General features: G+C 32.7%; 1 protein-coding gene across 4 annotated transcripts; it reads left to right on the forward strand.

Moving 5' to 3' along the window:
- LOC109331593 lies at positions 667 to 17610 on the forward strand. 4 transcript variants are annotated; one of them, XM_019566187.1, is made up of 26 exons: positions 667 to 984; positions 1548 to 1660; positions 1771 to 1897; positions 2442 to 2537; positions 2616 to 2684; positions 2783 to 2917; positions 2989 to 3057; positions 4002 to 4060; positions 4167 to 4326; positions 6599 to 6763; positions 7780 to 7864; positions 8397 to 8630; positions 8752 to 8846; positions 8965 to 9007; positions 10418 to 10569; positions 12204 to 12314; positions 12672 to 12740; positions 12860 to 13003; positions 13443 to 13517; positions 13603 to 13779; positions 13911 to 13996; positions 14843 to 14897; positions 15938 to 16063; positions 16195 to 16308; positions 17119 to 17235; positions 17317 to 17610. In XM_019566187.1, the coding sequence occupies exons 1-26, from the start codon at positions 871 to 873 to the stop codon at positions 17380 to 17382; spliced, it is 2856 nt and encodes a 951-aa protein (XP_019421732.1). In that variant the 5' UTR covers positions 667 to 870; the 3' UTR covers positions 17383 to 17610. The 4 variants fall into 4 exon arrangements, with proteins under 4 accessions (XP_019421732.1, XP_019421730.1, XP_019421731.1 ...); XM_019566185.1 differs by having other exon boundaries at positions 668 to 984; positions 2442 to 2540; XM_019566186.1 differs by having other exon boundaries at positions 669 to 984; positions 2442 to 2540; positions 4005 to 4060.

Consider the following 20274-nt stretch of genomic DNA (forward strand, 5'->3'; position numbering starts at 1 on the left):
TAATGCATTTTGGTTAGGTATAATATATGAGAATAAAATATCTCCTCGTATTATGAGATAACTTATTTCCTTTAGCCAGTAAAAATATGACACATTTTATTTAGTTTTAGAAATATGTTATGATTAAATAAAATACATGTTATGATTTTAATGACTAGATAATATAATTTATCTCTTTATACTAGAAATTATTTTATTCTCATAATGTATAATATTATGTCAATGTCTCTTCCAATAAATGTCATTTAACTAAACCTTTAATTTAGGCGTCTAATACATGGGTAGACATCTTCTATCTCACAAAAGTGTATCACTCCATGTGCCATTATTTTTTATTGGTCAGGAAATATTTCATTAGAGACACATTAGATGTACTCTCCTAATACATGGAGCTGTATGTTTATTTCCAAAATTAAGGATTACATTTTATATTTCAAAAATATGTTATTACTTGTGTCATCTAATGTGGATAGTTGAAAGAAATATTTTTCTAACCAATAACATTAAATACTAGATAGAGTTATATATTGTGAGACGGGAGATGTCTCTCACGTTAATCTCAAATTTTAATAAATTCCATAATTGTTTTGGTTAAGGAATGGAAGGGAAAATAAAAAGCTTAAACGAGCAAATAAGTGCAGATGAAGGTGGGAAAGACGGGCACGCCCACTCTCATCAAAACAGAAAATCCAACTCCAAAAATACTTAAAATTCAATTAACATAATTTTTTTCCTTAAACTAACGCAAAATTATAAAAGCAGCAACTACTATTTTCCACCACTTTACAAAAAATCGATTCTCTCTAACCAACTCAGAAGGAAAGAAGAATCAGAAGAAGAACGCATTTGAGTTGAATTGGAGAAGAAAAAATGGATGATGAAGTTGTTCAGCGAGTTTTCCATGAAGGAGGTCGCGATTACTTCCAACAACAACCTTCAACTTCTTCATCTTCTTCTATCCTTCAATCTCTCCCTCTTCATGTGGTATATATATAACACTCAACCTCACTTCTCTTCCATTTTCCATTTTCTCAATTACACTCTGCTTAAGCAACGTTTCCTCGTAAATTGCGATTTAGATTAATCGAATTTAGTGTTTGTGTATATATGTGCTGAAATCTATGCGTTTTTTCTTTGTTCTCTTACTTTTTAGGGTTAGCGTTTGATAATTTTACATAACGATAAGCACATCTAATAATCAGTTATCTGTTTTTCTTACCTCTGTGTTGTGTGTTTGATAGCGTTCCATAGAGATGTTGATTATTATGTGAAGATTCATGTTTTGTAGTTTGAATAGTATTGGCACTGAGTTAACACTGGATTCAGTTATTGAAAGATTGCGGCTTTGTCAGATAGGTTCCTAAATTTGTTGTCACTAGCTTAGTTGGTGACATAAAACTTCCAAGGATCTATCTGGTGATGCCATAACCTTTCTAGAAGTGAATGAGCTGAGAGTTGACTATTTTGAAATTAATCTATGATCCTTACATTGAACTTTACTTGTTTAATTCTCATGATTCATAAAATTGTTGGGTGAAATGGTGCAGTCTTTTGATCATGGCTATTATTTGTTGGTAAAATCTATCCAAGAACTTCGAGAGAAAAAGGAGAGTCTTGTTACAGTTGGCATTGGTGGTCCAAGTGGTTCGGGTAAAACAAGGTATTGATATTTTTACCAAAATACTATTTTCAGTTTGTTTCAGTGAAGTAAGGTGTATGGTGTTGCATTGGTTTTCTTTTAATTGTTTTGTTTTTTCATGGTCTCTGAAGCCTAGCAGAAAAGGTGGCATCTGTTATTGGTTGTACTGTTATATCCATGGAGAATTATCGTGATGGAGTTGATGAAGGGAATGATCTGGTTTCTATAGATTTTGATACTCTGATCAAGAATCTTGAGGTTCACAGTTCCTTCTTCTTTATGTTAATATGGCTAAAATGTTGGTCTACCCTCTTCAGATCTCACTAGGTGGGAGCTTTGTGCAACTGCCGCCATTTTATGGCTAAAATGTTGGTCTGGCTTTTTCATAATTACTTTGGTGGTTCGAGTTTGCATGTCTGGCCCTTATTAAGTCCTTGAGTTTTGTGTGTTGCTTCTTGGTCTTTTCAAGCCTTCTATTTTTCATTAGCAAAAGGTAGTCTTCCCTTGTTCTGCATCATTACAAAAAACTAAAAGAGAAAAGGAAGAATAACAATAAGGCCATAAGGGATAGAATAACAATAGATAGGCATTAATAGCCACTGATTTATCATGTTAGACTGCTGGTGAAGTGACTATCCATTTGTTTTCTATTGGGTTTAAACTGATTAGATTATGTGTCAGTTAGTATGTTCAGTTTGAGACTAGCTCTTGGTTTTAGTCGGAAATGCAAATTTGTTGTACATCTTGGTTTGTTTGAGATTTTTGTTTTGTTTGAGACTTTGTTAACATCTGTTGCTTTTAGGATTTGACTGAAGGCAATGACACTTCAATCCCGGTGTTTGACTATCCGCAAAAGAGACGTGTTGGCTACAAAGCAATAAAGAGTGCTTCATCTGGGGTGGTAACATAGCTAATTTTAGAGTGCAATTCTGAATTACCTCCTTGTTTTAATTTTTTTAATCACAACTGGTTTCAGGTAATAGTTGATGGTACATATGCTTTGCATGCTAAACTGCGCTCTTTATTGGATATTCGTGTTGCTGTGGTAAATTTTTATGGTTACAATAATTTTATGGCTTTCCTTAAGCTATCTATTTCTGATAAATATAAAAATAATACATACTTGAGGTATTGATAAACCAGGTCGGTGGTGTTCATTTTAGCTTGCTTTCTAAAGTTCGCTATGACATTGGGGATTCTTGTTCACTGGATTACCTTATAGATAGCATTTTTCCATTATTTAGGAAGCACATTGAGCCAGATCTTCATCATGCACAGGTTGGTTCCTTTCTCGTTCTCACCTCCAAATTTCACTGCTAATGCTTTACTTCCTCTGCCTTTTGTGGCAGATCAGAATTAATAACAGCTTTGTGTCATCATTTAGAGAGGCAATCTACAAGGTTAAATGCAGAAGTGAGGTATGTCTATCATCTATAAATCAGTGTCTATATTTTTTCCTGGTGAGTGATCACATTTAAATTTGTTGGGTTTCCTTTCTCTGCGGTGCATGGCTGTCTTTTTTTTTTTTACTTTTTCATCCTCTAATGAAAGCCCATTGGCTGCATGCTTCACTTCACCTCATACACCATATGTATCTTACAACTTTTAAGATAAAAAATGAAGAGTTTTTTTGTTAAAAATAACAACCAAGCCTTAATCTCACTAAGTGGGGCCGACTACATGGTCGAACGGTGTCATAATGCTCTATCATAAATCATATTATGATGATTGTTAAAATAAAGCTATTTTTTTATATTTTAATTTGTTGAACTTTATCTAGTGCTCAGTTCCAAAAATGTTGAAAGCCTCGTGGAGTGGGCTCCTTCCCTTTTTCTTTCGTTCTTTACTCAGCTGGATAACAGATTGAGCTAGTTTTTGATATCTAAACATTCAATTATCTAATAGGTTTGTGTATGTTCATGTTCCGTTAAATCTGGACTGTTCATTGCTTGCTTTTGTGTCGTCCATAGTAGATCATCAGCAATGCTTTTCTGGTCCTTTCTCTGGTAATTTGGTTAGAGACTTAGTTATGCATTAATGAGTTATTAGAAATGCGAGATCAGTGTCTATAAACAAAAAATGGAAATGGAAGATCCATAGAGAAAGGAAGGAGGGTTTAATATAAGGCGGGCACATATTATTTATGTATGTGTGTGCCTTTTTACTGTTTACTTCTTCAACATTTCCTTTGGGTCCTGTAACTTTGTCAAGTTAATTTTCATTTCTTAATTAGCCTTTTACTTCTGTAGTTCTGTTACTTCACTTTCTCAATTTACCATTTTTTACATTTTTTTTTACTGCTGCTACTGTTTTGAGGTACCCATAGAACTTTAAGCTTTTGACTATATTTTAAATTTCCTAGCAGTCTCCGGATGAACATTCAAGTTCCGCCTTGAAGGGAAATGAATCCCAGACAGATAAGTGAGTGTGGTGTTGACTAGTTCATTTTATCTGTTGCTTTTTCCTACCGCAGTTTTAATATGTAGAATTTAAAATATTTATGCTGGAAAATTTGTTTTGCTTTCAGTTTTATTGAAATGTACCTTAGACCGCCTTCGGCTAGTGAAGAAGCAAAGATAAATGATTGGATTAAAGTGCGGCAGTCTGGAATTAGATATTATTTATCACTTGGTGACCAGAGGATTGTGGACAAAAATTTCATTATCAGGCCTAAAGCAGAATTTGAGGTAGGAAATAACTTCTTTTTCATCTTACTCTTTAGGCAAAATCGGTAAATGAGTCCTGTTGATATTATTATTAAAACTTTATTTTATGAAGTTTCACTTTGTTCCTGTACTTCTGTTTGTCTCAATCTGGTCCTGTACATTTGTTTCTATGAAGTTGTTCTTACTGTCATCTTCCGTAAAAAAATCTGTTAACTCTGTCATCTCTCTCCCCCCTTCTTCTTTCCTTCTAGAATCCACAAAACAATCATTGGCAGCCATTGATGAAGCTTACAAGCTTAAGTTTCTCTTTGATTTTATCAAAATTAACCATATAAACCAACCATCCAATGCTAAATTAATTATTCAATAACCTAAAAAAAAACCAAAATCCCGAAAACCCTGAAGTACACTAAAGTGTTGTTGTTTTTCTGTTCAATTTTTTTTTGTTAAATTTGTTAATACCATGTGTTAAACTCTAAAGCTAACCTAAAATAAATGAATCAAACCACATACATAACAGTAAATAATCAAGTTCGTAGCTGTAATTGCTGAGGTTTAGGGTTTCATGATTTTAAGGGTTTTAACTTTTAAGAGTTCTATAAGAAGATTGATTTGGTGTTAGGTTGCTGATTTAGTTTGATTTAGATGGTTAATTTTGCAAAATTGAGATAAGAAGCTTCAATGTTATTAATGAAGATTTAGAGTGAGAACTGAGAAGTGAAGAACAAAGCTGCAGAAGAAGGGGAAGAGAGAAGTCAGACTTGAAACAGATTTTTGGATGGAAGGGCCAACTTGTTTTCGGAACAAAACGGACTAATGCGCGATAAAAAGGAGAGGACCAAAGTTTAAAAGAAACATACAGGATGCTTTTACATATTTTGTGTACCCTTTTCCTTTTTTCTTGACAGTAAAACTGTGTTAAACTACATGATATCTCATATGTAGAGCATTTAGTTAAAAGATGTAAGGACTCCATCTCTCTAGTTTAAACCTTCTTATTGCAGCTAAAAAGTGTATTAAATAAGTAGACCTGAACTTATAGTCTCCCCTCCCCCTAAAGAAAAGCTGGGGTGTGTGGAAATTGTAGATGCGCCCCTCAAGACTTGTAGACCACATAACAAAAGTAGCAGTTGACTTGCTAATCATCTTCCCTCTGCCCATCCCACCACTTGGGTGTTATCTCTTTGAGATTTTAAACCAAAAGTCATTTCCTCTCTAATTGACATTTGGTGCTGGATAGCTTCATTACTGGATGGAAATTAACATTACATTGTAAAAGCTGTTTTTTTTGTAGTACATGTAATTATTCAAACTAAATTTATTAGAAGAAGAAGTAAAAGGAGTACAACATGATTGATATACAAAAGTGGTGCCTTGCACATGGTGAAGAACTAACAGAGGTGCCCAGTAACCTTCTTCACCTATTACAAGTGCCCAGCACTTGTTACCTGTCTATCTCTCACTTGTGCACCACTTCTTTCTTGCACACAAACATGATAGCCTATCCAATCACCTATTTACATTTGTTCAAGGTCGGTCATCTAAATTCCAGCAGCTTCATGATTTGTATGTTCGATGGCTTCTTGTATGTCGGCAAAGACACATTCCACTGTCTTCTACAAATCACTCCATTGTTCCACATCCTTCTTTATAGCTCAAGAAATAATCATAGCTTTTTAAGAGCAATATCATACTGTCTGAGGAAAGGTTTTGATATTTGAATAAACCTGAGGCTACAGCATAATATTTTGGGGCCTGCTGTTTTTTTTGTCAACCAAAAGGAGGAACTTTATATAGGCTGTCATCCTTTTTTGGGTTTGGAAGGGACCCTTCAAGAGGTATGGTTGGTATTGCAGAATAGGGATTAGAATTGACCTTTGTCAATATATGATTGTGAATATTGTGAGAATGACCAGTGTGAATGTTGGGAACACGAGATATGCCACTGTATTCATTTCAAGTATGATGGGATGTATTTCTGTTAGGATGGAGGTATGCGGGAATTCAGGAGTTGGAGATTTAATGTAACATATCTCCAGGGAGAAGAGCTTCTATGTTGAATTATTCGCTTTGCTATAGGATTTGGTTTTTCTCAGGATTCGAATTAAAGGGTTTTCTTTGAGTCTTCACTGACATGGTGTTTTATGTTATTAAGCTTGACCAAAATATTTTAGTCATAGTTTGTTTTCCTTCTACTCTTCCTACCCTTCAAATATACTTTCATTATGCCTTATGAAACAACTCTTCATTTTGTAGTTTTTATTTGCCTTCTCTGATCATAGTGTTGAAACAGGTTGGACGGATGACATTGGGTGGATTGTTGGCTCTTGGGTATACTGTTGTGGTTAGTTATAAACGTGCATCCACAACTGTCAATAATGGCAAGGTTTCGATGTCTTATGAAACCATTGATGCTCTTGGTGAGACATTCATAGTGATGAGAGGAACTAATAGGAAGGTATGAGCTTCTTTTCTTGTAGCTCTTGATCATGTTCCCTTCTAAAATCAAATCTTCTTGAATGCACTCATTCTCGACTTTTGAGTGACTCATCATGTTCTTTTATAACTAGTGTAGTGTCATGGATAAGATTGTACTCTTCTCATCTTGTTCTGAACACACATATGATATGTAAATAATTATAGTTTCTTCACTTTTTCCCTGAGAACCATATTCCAAAATTACAGGGACCCACAGTTTTAGCATGGTCATGCTTTTCATACAATGGGAAATGGGAAAGGACTGAGAAAATGTCTTCAAGTAAAGGAATATATGAACATGAATATATGAACATGTGTTGAATTGAAGGGTTTTAGATAGGAAAAGAAAAAGATAAGATAGGTAAAAGTGATGTGAGTTGCTTGAATTTCTCAAGTGATTTTGCATTCAGCTTAAAATAATACTACCTAGGTACATGAATCTACATCTTCATGAACTTAGACTTAATCGCTGCTATTTCCAACAACATGCATTCTTGCAACCTTGCTAGAATTTGGAATTTTATGAAAAGTAAATTTGTATGGGATGATGAAAATGTTATAATTTTATGAGAAGTTAATTCTTGACCGACTGCATGGATTTTTTATTTCAAGCATTTTCGTCTCCATATTCCTGTGGTGTTTAAAAGTTTTCCAGTTTTAAAAATGACTCAATTTTATATTGATTTTGTCAGTCTAAGTTCCTAATGGCATAAACCATATCTTTAATCTGAAAATCATTAGATAGCCACCAACATATATATTGTTTTTCTCTTTCGTGTTGATGCATTTTACTGTATTTTCTTTGTTGCTGTTTTTCCAGTTTTGGGGTTTCCTTTCCTTACATATTGTGAATGTTTTTTTCTTCCTTTTGTATAAATAACATTGTTTGGTTAGTGGTTTGTCCATGTTTTAAGCTTGCTGCCTACTTTGATTATATGCCCTTTTTGTTTGATAATATGGTTAGCTCCTTATCCGAGAGAATTTTTTTTCCTGCAGACTGTTGGAACAGAAGCATTGAGGATAGGTATAAATGGACCTTGGATTACTAAATCATATCTGGAAATGATTCTTGAGAGAAAAAGTATGGATTTGAATGCACTATCTTTTTGCAGTTCATAAATATTCAATTAATTCAGTTATTTTTTTGGTTCTCTTTTCATATACATGATGATTACTGCTGCAGTAGAATTTGTTTCACCACAAATTAAATTGTCTATGATAGGAGCCCCAATTCTATGAAAACTGAAATACACAAAGGCCCAACTGGTTTTCTGATTATGTGGTGAAAAATTAAATAGTTAAATTATCTTTTAATTTCTGAAAGTGCCTTATGCTATTGAGCTTAGTTCAAATAGTTGTAACCCAAATTCTCTAGCTTCTGTATTTAACCTTATTCCAGATGATGCATGGCGGTTATGAATGAAAAATATTACTTATATTTTTTTCCTTGCACAAATTTTACTGTTTCCCTTAACTTCACTGCTAAGACCATATCAGTCTATTAGGAGATTATCTTTATTATCAAGATTATAATGACCATAGTTTACTTCTGTTGATGACTTGTATTTAACAGTGAATTATGTGATTTTTTTTTCCCGGACTTCCATATGCAGGTGTACCCCGTCTTAGTACACCACCACTTGTGACGAGTGCATCTGTGACTGGTAGTCAAGAAACAGCAATCATATCCCCAAAGCCAATTCGTGTCATTCCTGACTTTGTTACTAGTCTTGAGGATCTATCTCAGCCATGGACTCGATCTCCAACAAAATCTAAAATGGAACCTGTTGTGGCAATGTGGCAATTCATATCTTCAGATTCTTCCCAGCCTGACAACTCAGTCCTAGGTATTTTTCCTTGAATTGGAGGATGTTGCCTAAACTCTTTCTAATATTTTGGTTGATAATTTCCTGCATGTCTACATAAGAGTTCCTTTATTGTAAGAGTTCTCTCATGAAGCAACCACAGATCCTTCATCTTTCAGGGATGCCATTAGGCTTGCTCCAATGCCTGATTCATATGACTTGGATAGGGGATTGCTTTTGGCAATTCAAGCAATACAAGTAAGGATGATAAGCTTAGAAATTGCTTCAGAGTCTCAAGTTTTTAAAACTACATTTCCATAGGAAGTTCGTATTTATATGTTATCACATGAAATTTGACCACTTATCTTTCTTCCAGGCTTTGTTGGAGAATAAAGGTGTCCCGGTCATAGTTGGAATTGGTAATATGGACGTTTGCTCTTGCACCTCTTTCTCCATACTAAGTCTGAGCATGATCCATTTTCCCATTCAACATGTCTATATATTGCTGTGTTTCTCTGCCACATGCACACAATGAGCTGTGCCTCATAAAACAAATCTAACAAATGGAATAAATAGATATCTGATTATAAATTTCTGAAAAACAAAATCTAGATAAGGAGGCATTTCATAATAAGTGAAAATATGGAATTCCATTTAAGTTCGAGGCCTTGTAAATAGGTCACAGCATTCAGTCTCTGAAATCAATCAAAAGGTAGTGAACAGTTTAAGGCCTACTTAGGTACCATCCGATTAGAAATATTCTTAGTTCTTAAAATGCTGACATTAGTTTTAAGGGAAATTGAATTAATTAAATTAATCATACCTCCCTTGAAGTTTGACCTAATTACAGAGTTCCTCTTAAAAACTACACCGACCTCTCGAGGGGGCAAGTGAAATGACAACAAAAACGTCAAGAGAGGTCCGTGTGACTTCTGAATCAAGAGAGTTCAGTGTAATTTTTTAATCAAGAGGGACACTTAATTTCGTTCAGTCAAGCCTATCTTCTTTTTTAATTTCCCATTTGTTTTATTAACTTAGTAGCTTAAGATGTTTTTTGTTTCCTTCAGGTTCTACAAATACATGCTTGTAAGGGGTGTAAGTGTAATAACAATATAAATGTCAAGGGTGGTTAGTACATTTCTAAAACAAGAGAGGTACTGTGTGTAATTAAGCTGATCCTCAAGGGAGGTTAGTGTAGTTTCCCCTTAATTTTAATGCATCATTAAGTACATTGGTATAGCTAGGCGTAACTCCACTGCAAAAGCTACCTCACAGGGGGAGGATTGGTCAAATCATTATAAATGGTTAATTACTCATATACTTAAAAATGTGGGACTTTAACACTTAACACCCCCTTACACCTATGACTGGACATATGGAGCGTTAAGTTTGTAGGATTGGATATCTGTGTGTTACTCAACATCGGGATAGACTGCAATACCATACTAGAAAAACTAAACTGAACTCCACCCTAAAAACTAGCTCATATGGCGATGATTGCCAAATCATTTTAAATAGTTCATCGTACATGCTCAACCAATGTTGGACATTAACACTTTAAAAGGGGGTGGCTTTGTGAGTAAAAATGTTAATGCTTGTTGCTTCTGAATTTGCTTAAAAAAGTATGTTCTTCATTAAAAATAACAAATAATTATGTGGAACTCACATTTAATGTGTGTACAGGGCACAAGTTCTTTTTCTTCCACTCTATCTTTTGGTTACTGATTTATTGAACATTGTCGAATCAGTCTATCATCATCTTGAAGCATATATGTAACAGCTGTTTTTATGAAAAGAAGATAGGCAATAAGGAAAGTTCTGCTTTGCAGGAGGTCCAAGTGGGTCTGGAAAGACTAGTTTGGCTCATAAAATGGCCAATATCATTGGTTGTGAAGTAGTTTCCCTGGAAAACTATTATATACAAGTAAAGGATTTTAAGTATGATGACTTCAGCTCACTTGATTTATCTCTGCTATCAAAGGTAAGGTAATTGAATGAATAGTTTATATGCAGTTGAAAGAATAGTTACTCTAGATATTGTTCACAGATTTTGCTACTTCACACACACAGTTTATACATATATATATATATATATTTATATATATATATACATACGTATATATTCATATATATATATAGCAGCCTAAATAATTAGTACTTAAAATTTCTATATATAAATTGATTGATTTCTTCTCAAAAGCCAACATTTTTCATTTTTTCTTGGTCTGAAGCTATTTTTTGTTAAGATGTTTTTTGGGTGCTTCTTTTTAATAAGATCATGCCAATTCAGTGCCCCCCACTCTCTCAGTTTCCCATAAATCCCCACCTTGATGGTTTGAGGTAATGATCAATTAAATATGAAGCATTTTGCATAAATCCCATAAATCCCTCACCTTGATGGTTTGGCACTTTGGGGGCTACCTTGGTTGGAACTACATGCTCCTTCTGTTCCAAAATTCTTATCCCGAATGATCTGGCAATCCATGCCCGTGCCCATATGTAATCAATTAAATTTAAGAAGATTTATTTAGATGGAGATAACTAAAATTATATAATTAAAAAAAGGGTTATAAATACTCTTTTAATTTTTTTAATTTATTAATTGTAACTTATAAAATTTTGATTGATGCCTTGCCAATACTGACTAGTGTCAATTTTTTTATTTCATCCATGTGAGCCAATACTGTTTTAGTTTGAGTATTGGTGTAAATGTGTAATGATCTTGTACAGGTTCTAGTGGTATGGATTGGAGTTTTTGTATTCACATAGATAATGAATATTTTTGTTTATAAAAAATATTATATTTTTAATGCTAGATATGTATGTGCATGTTGCTCCCACAACCTAAATTTTGTTGGTCTGTCAAATTTGCCATTAGGCTCTACCAAATACCATTTTTTCTATAAATCCATTTAGAGTATGAAAATGTTATTCTGGTCCGTGGGCTCTATTTGCGATGTTCCGAAAACTTTATGGACCCTTTAACTAGTTCCACCTGTAAACTTTATCGGTAATGATTTGTCTTTCCTGTTGTATCTTGAAACAGTTAAAGTAACAATTGTTTTGTGTTAATTGTAAAATACTAAAATTCGTTAATTCTATGCTTTCTCCTTTTTGTTGCTCACAGAAGATAGTAATATCTATATTTACCCAAAACTGGTTAATGGTAAATATTTATTCACAAAAAAATGTGATACCTATTCGATGTAAATGCTTGGTTAGTCAAAGCTTCTGGATTATTCTCAGCCATTGTATTCATGGATCTTTTAGCATTCTTAATGTTGAATTGAAGGGCTTTAGATAGGAAAAGGAAAAGAGAGAATACATAAAAGTGATGTGAATTGCTTGAATTCCTTAAGTTGCTTGAATTTGTCACAAATACACTAGTACATGGGTATTTATAGGTTCTGTAGATGTCATGATGTAGGTGATTCATTGAACCTAAGCACATCCATCAAAACTACAACTCCTAGAAAATATAAGTTCTTTAATGTATAGATGCATGGATGGGAAAAATGACATGAACCTAGAAAGCACATGAAAATTAATTAACAAAGTGCATGGGTCTAGTTTATATTTCCTATACTTAATTTCTTATTCTTGTATCCCTTGCAGAATATTGATGACATAAGAAATGGCCGAAGAACAAAAGTACCTATATTTGATGTGGAAAGTGGTGCTCGGAGTGGCTTCAAGGAACTTGAAGTTTCTGAAGATTGTGGAGTGGTCAGTCATTAAACCAGTGTCCTGAAAACTAGAAATTTGTTGTCTTAATTACAACCTTGATTTTGTGGTTTAATATAATAACCGGAACTAGAAAATGTAAGTCCTTGATTGTGTTTTATTTTTATACATACACTTGCACACACATCATAGTTGATTTTGAATTTAGTGCTGGTCTAAGTATTGACATGGTGGTGGATTAATGCTGAACCGGGGATTGCCATTTTGCTGTCAAAAGGAAACCTTTCCAAAAGTAAATGATATTAGGTTCCGGCTGGAATAGTTTGGTAATGCTAGTTTTGTTCTTTTTCCTATTTGTTCTCTCTGGTTCGTAAGAGTTTATCTGTTAATTTTGGCCAGATTATATTTGAAGGTGTCTATGCTTTGCATCCTGATATCCGAATATCACTTGACTTGTGGATTGCTGTTGTAAGATCGAGATTTCATCCATCTTTGAAAGCCTCTGTTTCATATACTTTTTATTTGTATTTCTTAGGGCTATGAAAGCCTATGAAGTAACTTCCTTTTCATTTTCTTATTTGAAACAGGTGGGAGGTGTTCATTCACATTTGATTTCACGAGTTCAAAGGGATAAGAGCAGAGTAGGATGTTTTCTTGCCCAAAATGAGATCACGACGACTGTGTTTCCTATGTTCCAGCAACACATTGAACCTCATCTAGTTCATGCACATGTTAGTGCACCAGATTGCATGCTTTTTCTTCCCCATCTTTTAACACTGATCAGGAAGTAATGGTTTTAATAGTTTTGGTGGTTTTATATTTCTGTCTGAACCATTGAAGATTTTCATGTGAAGTACTACATTCCTTGCCTTTTATAATGATCTCTACCTACATTACAATAATATGTAACTGTAAAATCTTGAGAAATGCTTTGGTTTGCAAAGTTTTCATGGTTTGTAAAGTTTCCGTGCATGATTACTGATGTACTGTAACAGTACAAAACTCAGGGATTTTAATTAACATTGATAATTCAGTCTTTATTTTATGCTTCCACCTAAGTCCCTTTTGTTGCAGTGTTGCCTTTCAATATAGTTTTATCCTAAATAGCAGGGAGTTGCTTTTGGAGAATTGATGGATGTATGACTGTTACCTTTTACTATTGTTTTGCAGCTTAAAATTCGAAATGACTTTGACCCTGTGCTTTCTCCTGAGAGTTCATTGTTTGTATTGAAGAGTAACGAGAAAGTAAGACATCTATCTGTATTTATAAAGCATATTATCTAACAAGGTTCTGTTCAACATGATTACTGAAGATAGCAAAATACAACAGGTAGCTTATGAAGATATTCTTGCAATTCTTGATCCAGCAAAATTTTGCAGTTCTGTCCAGAAATTTATTGATATTTATGTAAGGCTTCCTGGGATCCCTTCTAATGGGCAATTGACAGATAGTGATTGCATTCGAGTAAGAATATGTGAAGGCAGATTTGCATTGCTGATACGTGAGGTTGGCAATATTTTTCTCTTAACTACATCAGTTGCTTGCTGATACCTACATGGCTCGATATATCAACTTATAGTTACTACCTCAATTTTGATGCTTTATCATATGTGAAAATATTATTTTGCACTTGTCAGCCTATTAGGGAAGGGAACTTCATCATTCAGCCTAAAGTGGACTTTGATATTAGCATTAGTACAGTTGCTGGTCTTCTTAATCTTGGGTAAGTCACATTTAATACAACAGATAATATTTTCCATCTTTAGATCTCCAGTAAATATAAGACTGCTATCTTTTATAGATGAAGTTTTGGTGTTTGAGCTACCAATGCATTAAGAATAATTAATGATGTGACTATGTGAGAAACTCTGTGGTAGCAACATCTTGTTGATTTTGTCCTATCTTGAAGAAAAGGGTAAGTATTTATATCAATGATGTTTCTTATCTACATTTCAAACATTGGGAGACAATAAATCTGTGTACCAGAGTCTAGTGTTGCAGATTGCATTTCACCAAGCCTAACTGCCATTGAACCTAAGTAGGAAAAGTGAAGAAAATGTGGTCCTAAATCTGTCTACAGCTTAAGGCTAATTTTATATTTCTTTTACATTCTCAATCTAAGTCCAATATATTTTTCTTGTCCTGCATGTGGGATGGATATCGTTGTTACCTGCTGTCCTTTTACAGTATTAGGAATTCAAAAGAAGAACGTGAGGGTAAAAAATGAAGATGGACATATAGTGGTAACGGTAACCTCTTTTTACACTTACACTCGACTCCCCTGGAGAGATACTTGGTGTAATGAATGTATATAAGTTAAGGGATGTTTGTGCAGGTATAAAAATGGAGGGTACTATGTATAATTTCACTAAACTTCAGGGGATGTCTGTGTAACTTAACTCAAATCTATTTAATTCGGTATTTGGTATGTGCACAAGTTGGATGTCTGTTGTCCGATATTTGACCCAACCAAATAGATACCTGTTGCAGGTTTCTGTTTTTTATTAGTTGGCATTTTTATGCATTGTTATCACTATTGATTTATTATATGGTACCACTTTTCTGTCAGGTATCAAGCAGTTGCTTATATTGAAGCGTCTGCATTCATCTATCAGGATGGAAAGGTCAGATGATTTTTCTCATTACTCACATTTAGCTGAAAATACATATATTCTGTAACTAATTGATAGAAGTTACAAGGCCGAAATGAACCCATTCCTGATTTCCTTTCTTTCTCTGAACCTAAATTTGGCTGATCTGAGCACTATGGGGATTTTCTTTACAGCTGAATTTGATAATAGATTTATTCATTTCAACTCAAGTTTGGATCTATGTTCATGAATTCTTGAATTGAATTGTTAACCACACATTATGAATGTCGGTGAGACAAGTGTAGATTTCCTGATGAATATCCTCAAGTCTATTTGAGTATCGCTCTTTTATAATAGAACTGGGTATTTATGTAAAGCTATATTATTTAAAAATAATAGTTTTATGGAGAGAATGGAAAACAAGGGAGAGATGTGAGACAGAGAGAATATTGTACAACAGCTAGACCTCTATATATACAAATACTGTGATTGAGAAATCGCTCTTATTTCCTTAACTTTGTGTGCACTAAAATAATTAATTACTTAAAAGTTTCGTAATTGCTTGACTATATTACGCTCCTATCTCTTAGTATATTTATTAAAATTGGTTTTGCTAAGCATTGCACTAAAGTAACCCAAAAATAAAATGTCTTCCTTGGGGGTGATGTATTTAATGGATTAAAAGTGATGATGTATTAAAAATTATATATTCACTATGGCCTCATTGTTAAAATGATTTTTGGATAAAAACAAAACATTAAATTTGCAATGCATGCATTCTTGTTTGATGAATGAGGATATAGTATACTACTATAGTAGCTCATTTGCAGCTACCACAAATATTACTTTCTGATTAGTTATATTGTTAACTTGTCATACCAATTCCTTCAATTCTTTTTGCTACGCTTCTCAAATTTGTTGTATATGCATGTTGGAATATTGAGTCGTGGTATTCATGATATTATGCAGGAGGATGGTCACTTGACAAGATCACCTCTGTGCTTATTTCTTGTAATCAGCTTGTAACTTGTCATTGATTTTTTTTTTGCTACTTTTTTTCTTCTTTGGGGTAGATTTTGATTGAGGTCGATCATCTACAAGACATATCTGGCCCCTACATTCAGATCAAGGGAGTTGATAAAGATGCAGTGGCAGCAGCTGGTTCAATGCTTAAATTGGATGGTTCTTATACTACCAAGGTATCCACTTGCTTTATTTTAGTTCTCTTTTTGTCTAGTGTGTATTGCAGGTGCTGCATCAATCAAGTCTGTGATGATGTCTGTATAGGTTATGGTCTACTTATTATTGTTCTTGTTTGTTGTTTTGGTAGAGTTATCTTGAAATAGTTTTGGAAAGACTTCCAGCATCAGAAGGAACTTCTGGTGGGATTCACTCTCAACAATCATCAAGGCTGCTAGAGATTGTTGAATTTATTCAGTCTCAGGTAGCCTTTACTTTTGGACAGATATTAGTCTCTATTATTTTGGAGCTTTATCAATACTAGCCATTTAAGCATTTAACACCATTAGTTTTTGCGTGACTTGTATGGAAACTCTTTGAATACAGCCACACTTAAAAACTAAATTTAACAGAAAGACTAATGAAAATCTTCATTTATATTACTTGTGGGATTCCTGCATCTTTCAAGTGAGGATGGTTGATATAGGCCTAGGAGAAGTTTGATTTATTAATGAACCAGTATGCATATATATTGTGGACTTGGGGCATAATGATCAATATTTTGATGCATCATATCTCTTAGCATATAATAGTAAAACTAAGAAAATGCAATGTCAAGAGCGTATGGGTATGGGGTACTACAGCCTCTTTATATGATCCATTCAATCCTAAACTATATAACAACTAGGGATCTGCTCCTTTCTTCTCAATACTATCTTTCTTCCATGTTAATGATGCTATGCGCACCTACATACACTGTTATCCTTCATTGATCCAAAGCTACTGCATTACTAACTGTAGCAAACCTTTTTTTGCTTTTTCTTGGTATAACAAAGGGTATCCTCTCACCCTATGGGTAATGAACTAATCCCCTTTAGGCTGTGTGATTGCCCCTCCCAATAGTTGTCGCTCCCAAGAATTGAACATTTGATCTTTGACATAGTACGTTATATAGTGATCTAGTAGGGCCTTATACCACTAGTTAGTTTATTAAACCTTTTTTTACTTTTGTGAAACACGTAATATTAACTTTTCTGGGCATTATCATTTGGCGTATATACGCTGGAATAAACAGGGATATAGCACTGCTTCAGAATCCTCATCAAATAGGGTGGTCCTTCCAATTGAAGGGATTATTGAGGAGATGCAATCCAGGATTAGAAGGCTTGAAAAGTGGCTTGCTATAAATACGGTATTCCCAGATCCCTATTCTCAAAGCACTTGTTCACTTCCATCTTGTTTTTATAAATTTGTTTATTTTACACTTGAATAGGTTCTATGGACATTTCTAGTGTCTGCCCTCGTTGGCTATTCACTGTATCAAAGGAGGCGTCTATGATGGTCTTGGAAGTAATCAAGCATTAGCATTAGCATTATTGTTTAGTTTCCGGCTCATATTTTAAGTCGGGTCTATATAAGCTAACTACAGTCCCTAATCCTATATAGGTTTAATTAAGAATGCGTTGCAGGTCATCAATTTTAAAGTTTTATTGAAGTGCTCATTAATTCATATGTACTAACATGGACTAATTCCCAAGTCTTTTTGCCACACATTATCTCTTTCCTTGATTATGCTTAATTAGTTTCCTAGATACTTTTTAATTTAAACAACTAACGAAATGAGCTGTTGATTAAATAAATAGGTAAATATAAAATAAATGAAAAGATAAACAGGATTTAATAAGGATAGGAAAATCGTTTCCGGGATTTAGTGAATCCATGTGAGTGCACTCCTTCCACGAAATCGTAGATGAGCCAGCCAATTGTAGGTAGAATTTCCTCGGGATACAAAATTCGTATTCATTGAAGATTGCATTTTTTGTTGTGGTACATCATACATGATTCAATTGAGTCATCTCTTACTTGGTCTCCTTACGATCAAGATCAACCTCATTTTTTTGTAAGCTTTTCTTTAGGCTCAATGTGATTTATTTATGTAACTATAAAAATTTGAAAATCTCATATTATGTTGAGATCTTTTATTTATATATATATATATAGATATATTATAATTATAACATTGAATAAAGTGTTATTACTATTCTTATAAATGGATAATTATGTATAAATATGAAAAGTAATGATATTTTGATACATATTTCCACATACATACTTCAACTTATTTTACAATTGAGATCGGATAATATTTGTATTCTAGGAAGTATATCACAATGATATTATCTTCTCTTATGGGATTTGTGAGCAATTGATTTAATCCCAACAATCACCAGCTTACTAAACAAATGGTTGATTCTTGACACATGTTATCTATGTCCAGTACATACTTTGTTGGGAATTGAGATGGCAATTTGAGATAACCAATGGGATTTGACCTTGATTGGGCCCATTCAAAAAACCATGGGTTATTCGTGGATAGAAAATATTTGTCTAAGCTCAATAGAAGACCTATTGTTTGACATGATTAGACGAGTATTTTTTGTTTGTGTAGGCTTAGCCTTTAGTAGGAGTCGACCTCTATTCATATTTATTACCTTAAGACTAAAGTAAAGTTCTAACCAATACTTTATTTCTGTGTTAGTTAATCTCAATTTGACGTTAAAACTATATTGATCTTTCACCAATAATCAAATACTTTGGCATGTAATACTGTATATTTTATTCTAGTCGTAAATCTATTTTCTTTCTTACAAGTTCAAATCTCAATAAGACAACTAATTTTTTTTTCTTGTTCACATGTTATGATTTGAATACTAGATCTACTGAAAAGAACTTGATGTATATACTCCTACCTACTTATCAAGTAGGTATGAGTTAGCTCATATCTCCCTTTGTGGAAGAAAAACAAATAAATGATTATCTTAACCTATAAGGGTCTATAACAAGAAGTAAAATATAAGCATAGATGTATTGAGAAAAAGTCTAGTATATAAAACAAATAAATGATTTTCTTAACCTAGGTCTATAACAAGAAGTAAAATATAAGTATAAATGTATTGAGAAATGAGTCTAGTATATCTTAAGAGATAATACAGTCAATGTTATGAAAATTTGGTTTGACAATTTGATTGTTGATCGAGCTTGTAAATGATCTTGAATCACAATCTTTATCGAATAAGAAATTAGATTACTTTGAACCATGAAAGTTTTTGTCCAACCGCATTAAACTCTCGTAAATTTATAAAGTGAACTAAACATATTACTTAAAATTTAAAAAAAATAAAAGAAGCACAACTTTGATATTTTGATTTATTCAGTTCTAAAAAATTGAAGAAATGCATTATAATTATTTATTATATATAAAACTAATTATATATAACTATGTGTTTATAAATAATTATATATTTATACATGTTTATTAAATATATGATGACAACGTCCAACACAATCGAACATTGAATACAAGTATATTTTTCTAGGTTATTAACCATCGTAAGAAAATACTTGAATAAATAAGAAATGAACACATATTTTGGTCATTATAAATTATTGTATCTACTACTAAATTGATACATAAGAAAATTCAGAATAAGTATTCAAAAATGATAAATTAGAGTCAAATAGCAATTTTATGAGGATTATAATGCTTTAAAAACTAGTCAAAAAAATATACTAATTTAACCTTTAATTAATATTTCTTACCTATTTTGGATTTTCCGATTTTTCATGAAATAATTTTGATCAATAAAAATAGGTGTTTGATATATAAATAAAAAGAAAAGTCTATAAGAACACTATAAAGTTTATGACTTTTATAAATAGATATTATAAAAAAAATTCATATTTAAACTTCATTTTTTAAAGTAGATAGTAATGAAAAATTATGTCATACATTTCATTTAAATTTGATTGTTACATCTTTATTATTTATATATTATTGCTACATTAATCAATTTTAATTCTCAGATTCATTTATCTTATTTTCAATCAAAATATGTACATCAATATTATTAATGCATTAATAAATACTAGCATGTCGACAAACATTTTATTTGTCCACCCACATTTTTATTTTATAATATTAAGTATTAAATTTATATTTTAGAGAATTAAAATATTTTTTATTGAATGTAGTTCATGTTATAATTTTTGTATTATTATAGTATCCAACTTAGTGAGGTGTATTAATTATATTTATATAGGATTATATGAATTTACTTTAGAAATAAGGCCAAAATAAGAAAATAAAATATTGGTGGTAGTTATTTGAAGTAGTATATATATATATATTATTAATTATTAGTTAGAAGCGTTTTATGCATTTCCCTAAAAT

Source organism: Lupinus angustifolius, chromosome LG17 (genome assembly GCF_001865875.1).
Source record: "Lupinus angustifolius cultivar Tanjil chromosome LG17, LupAngTanjil_v1.0, whole genome shotgun sequence".
NCBI classification, from domain to species: domain Eukaryota; kingdom Viridiplantae; phylum Streptophyta; class Magnoliopsida; order Fabales; family Fabaceae; genus Lupinus; species Lupinus angustifolius.

What these genes read in the sequence shown, in the direction of transcription:
- LOC109331593 (XM_019566185.1), top strand. Translation starts at nt 871, where the DNA reads ATGGATGATGAAGTTGTTCAGCGAGTTTTCCATGAAGGAGGTCGCGAT. An exon ending in GGCCTAAAGCAGAATTTGAG is followed by an intron (nt 4,327 to 6,598) that starts GTAGGAAATAAC and finishes GTGTTGAAACAG; the next exon opens with GTTGGACGGATGACATTGGG. An exon ending in CTCATCTAGTTCATGCACAT is followed by an intron (nt 13,004 to 13,442) that starts GTTAGTGCACCA and finishes ATTGTTTTGCAG; the next exon opens with CTTAAAATTCGAAATGACTT.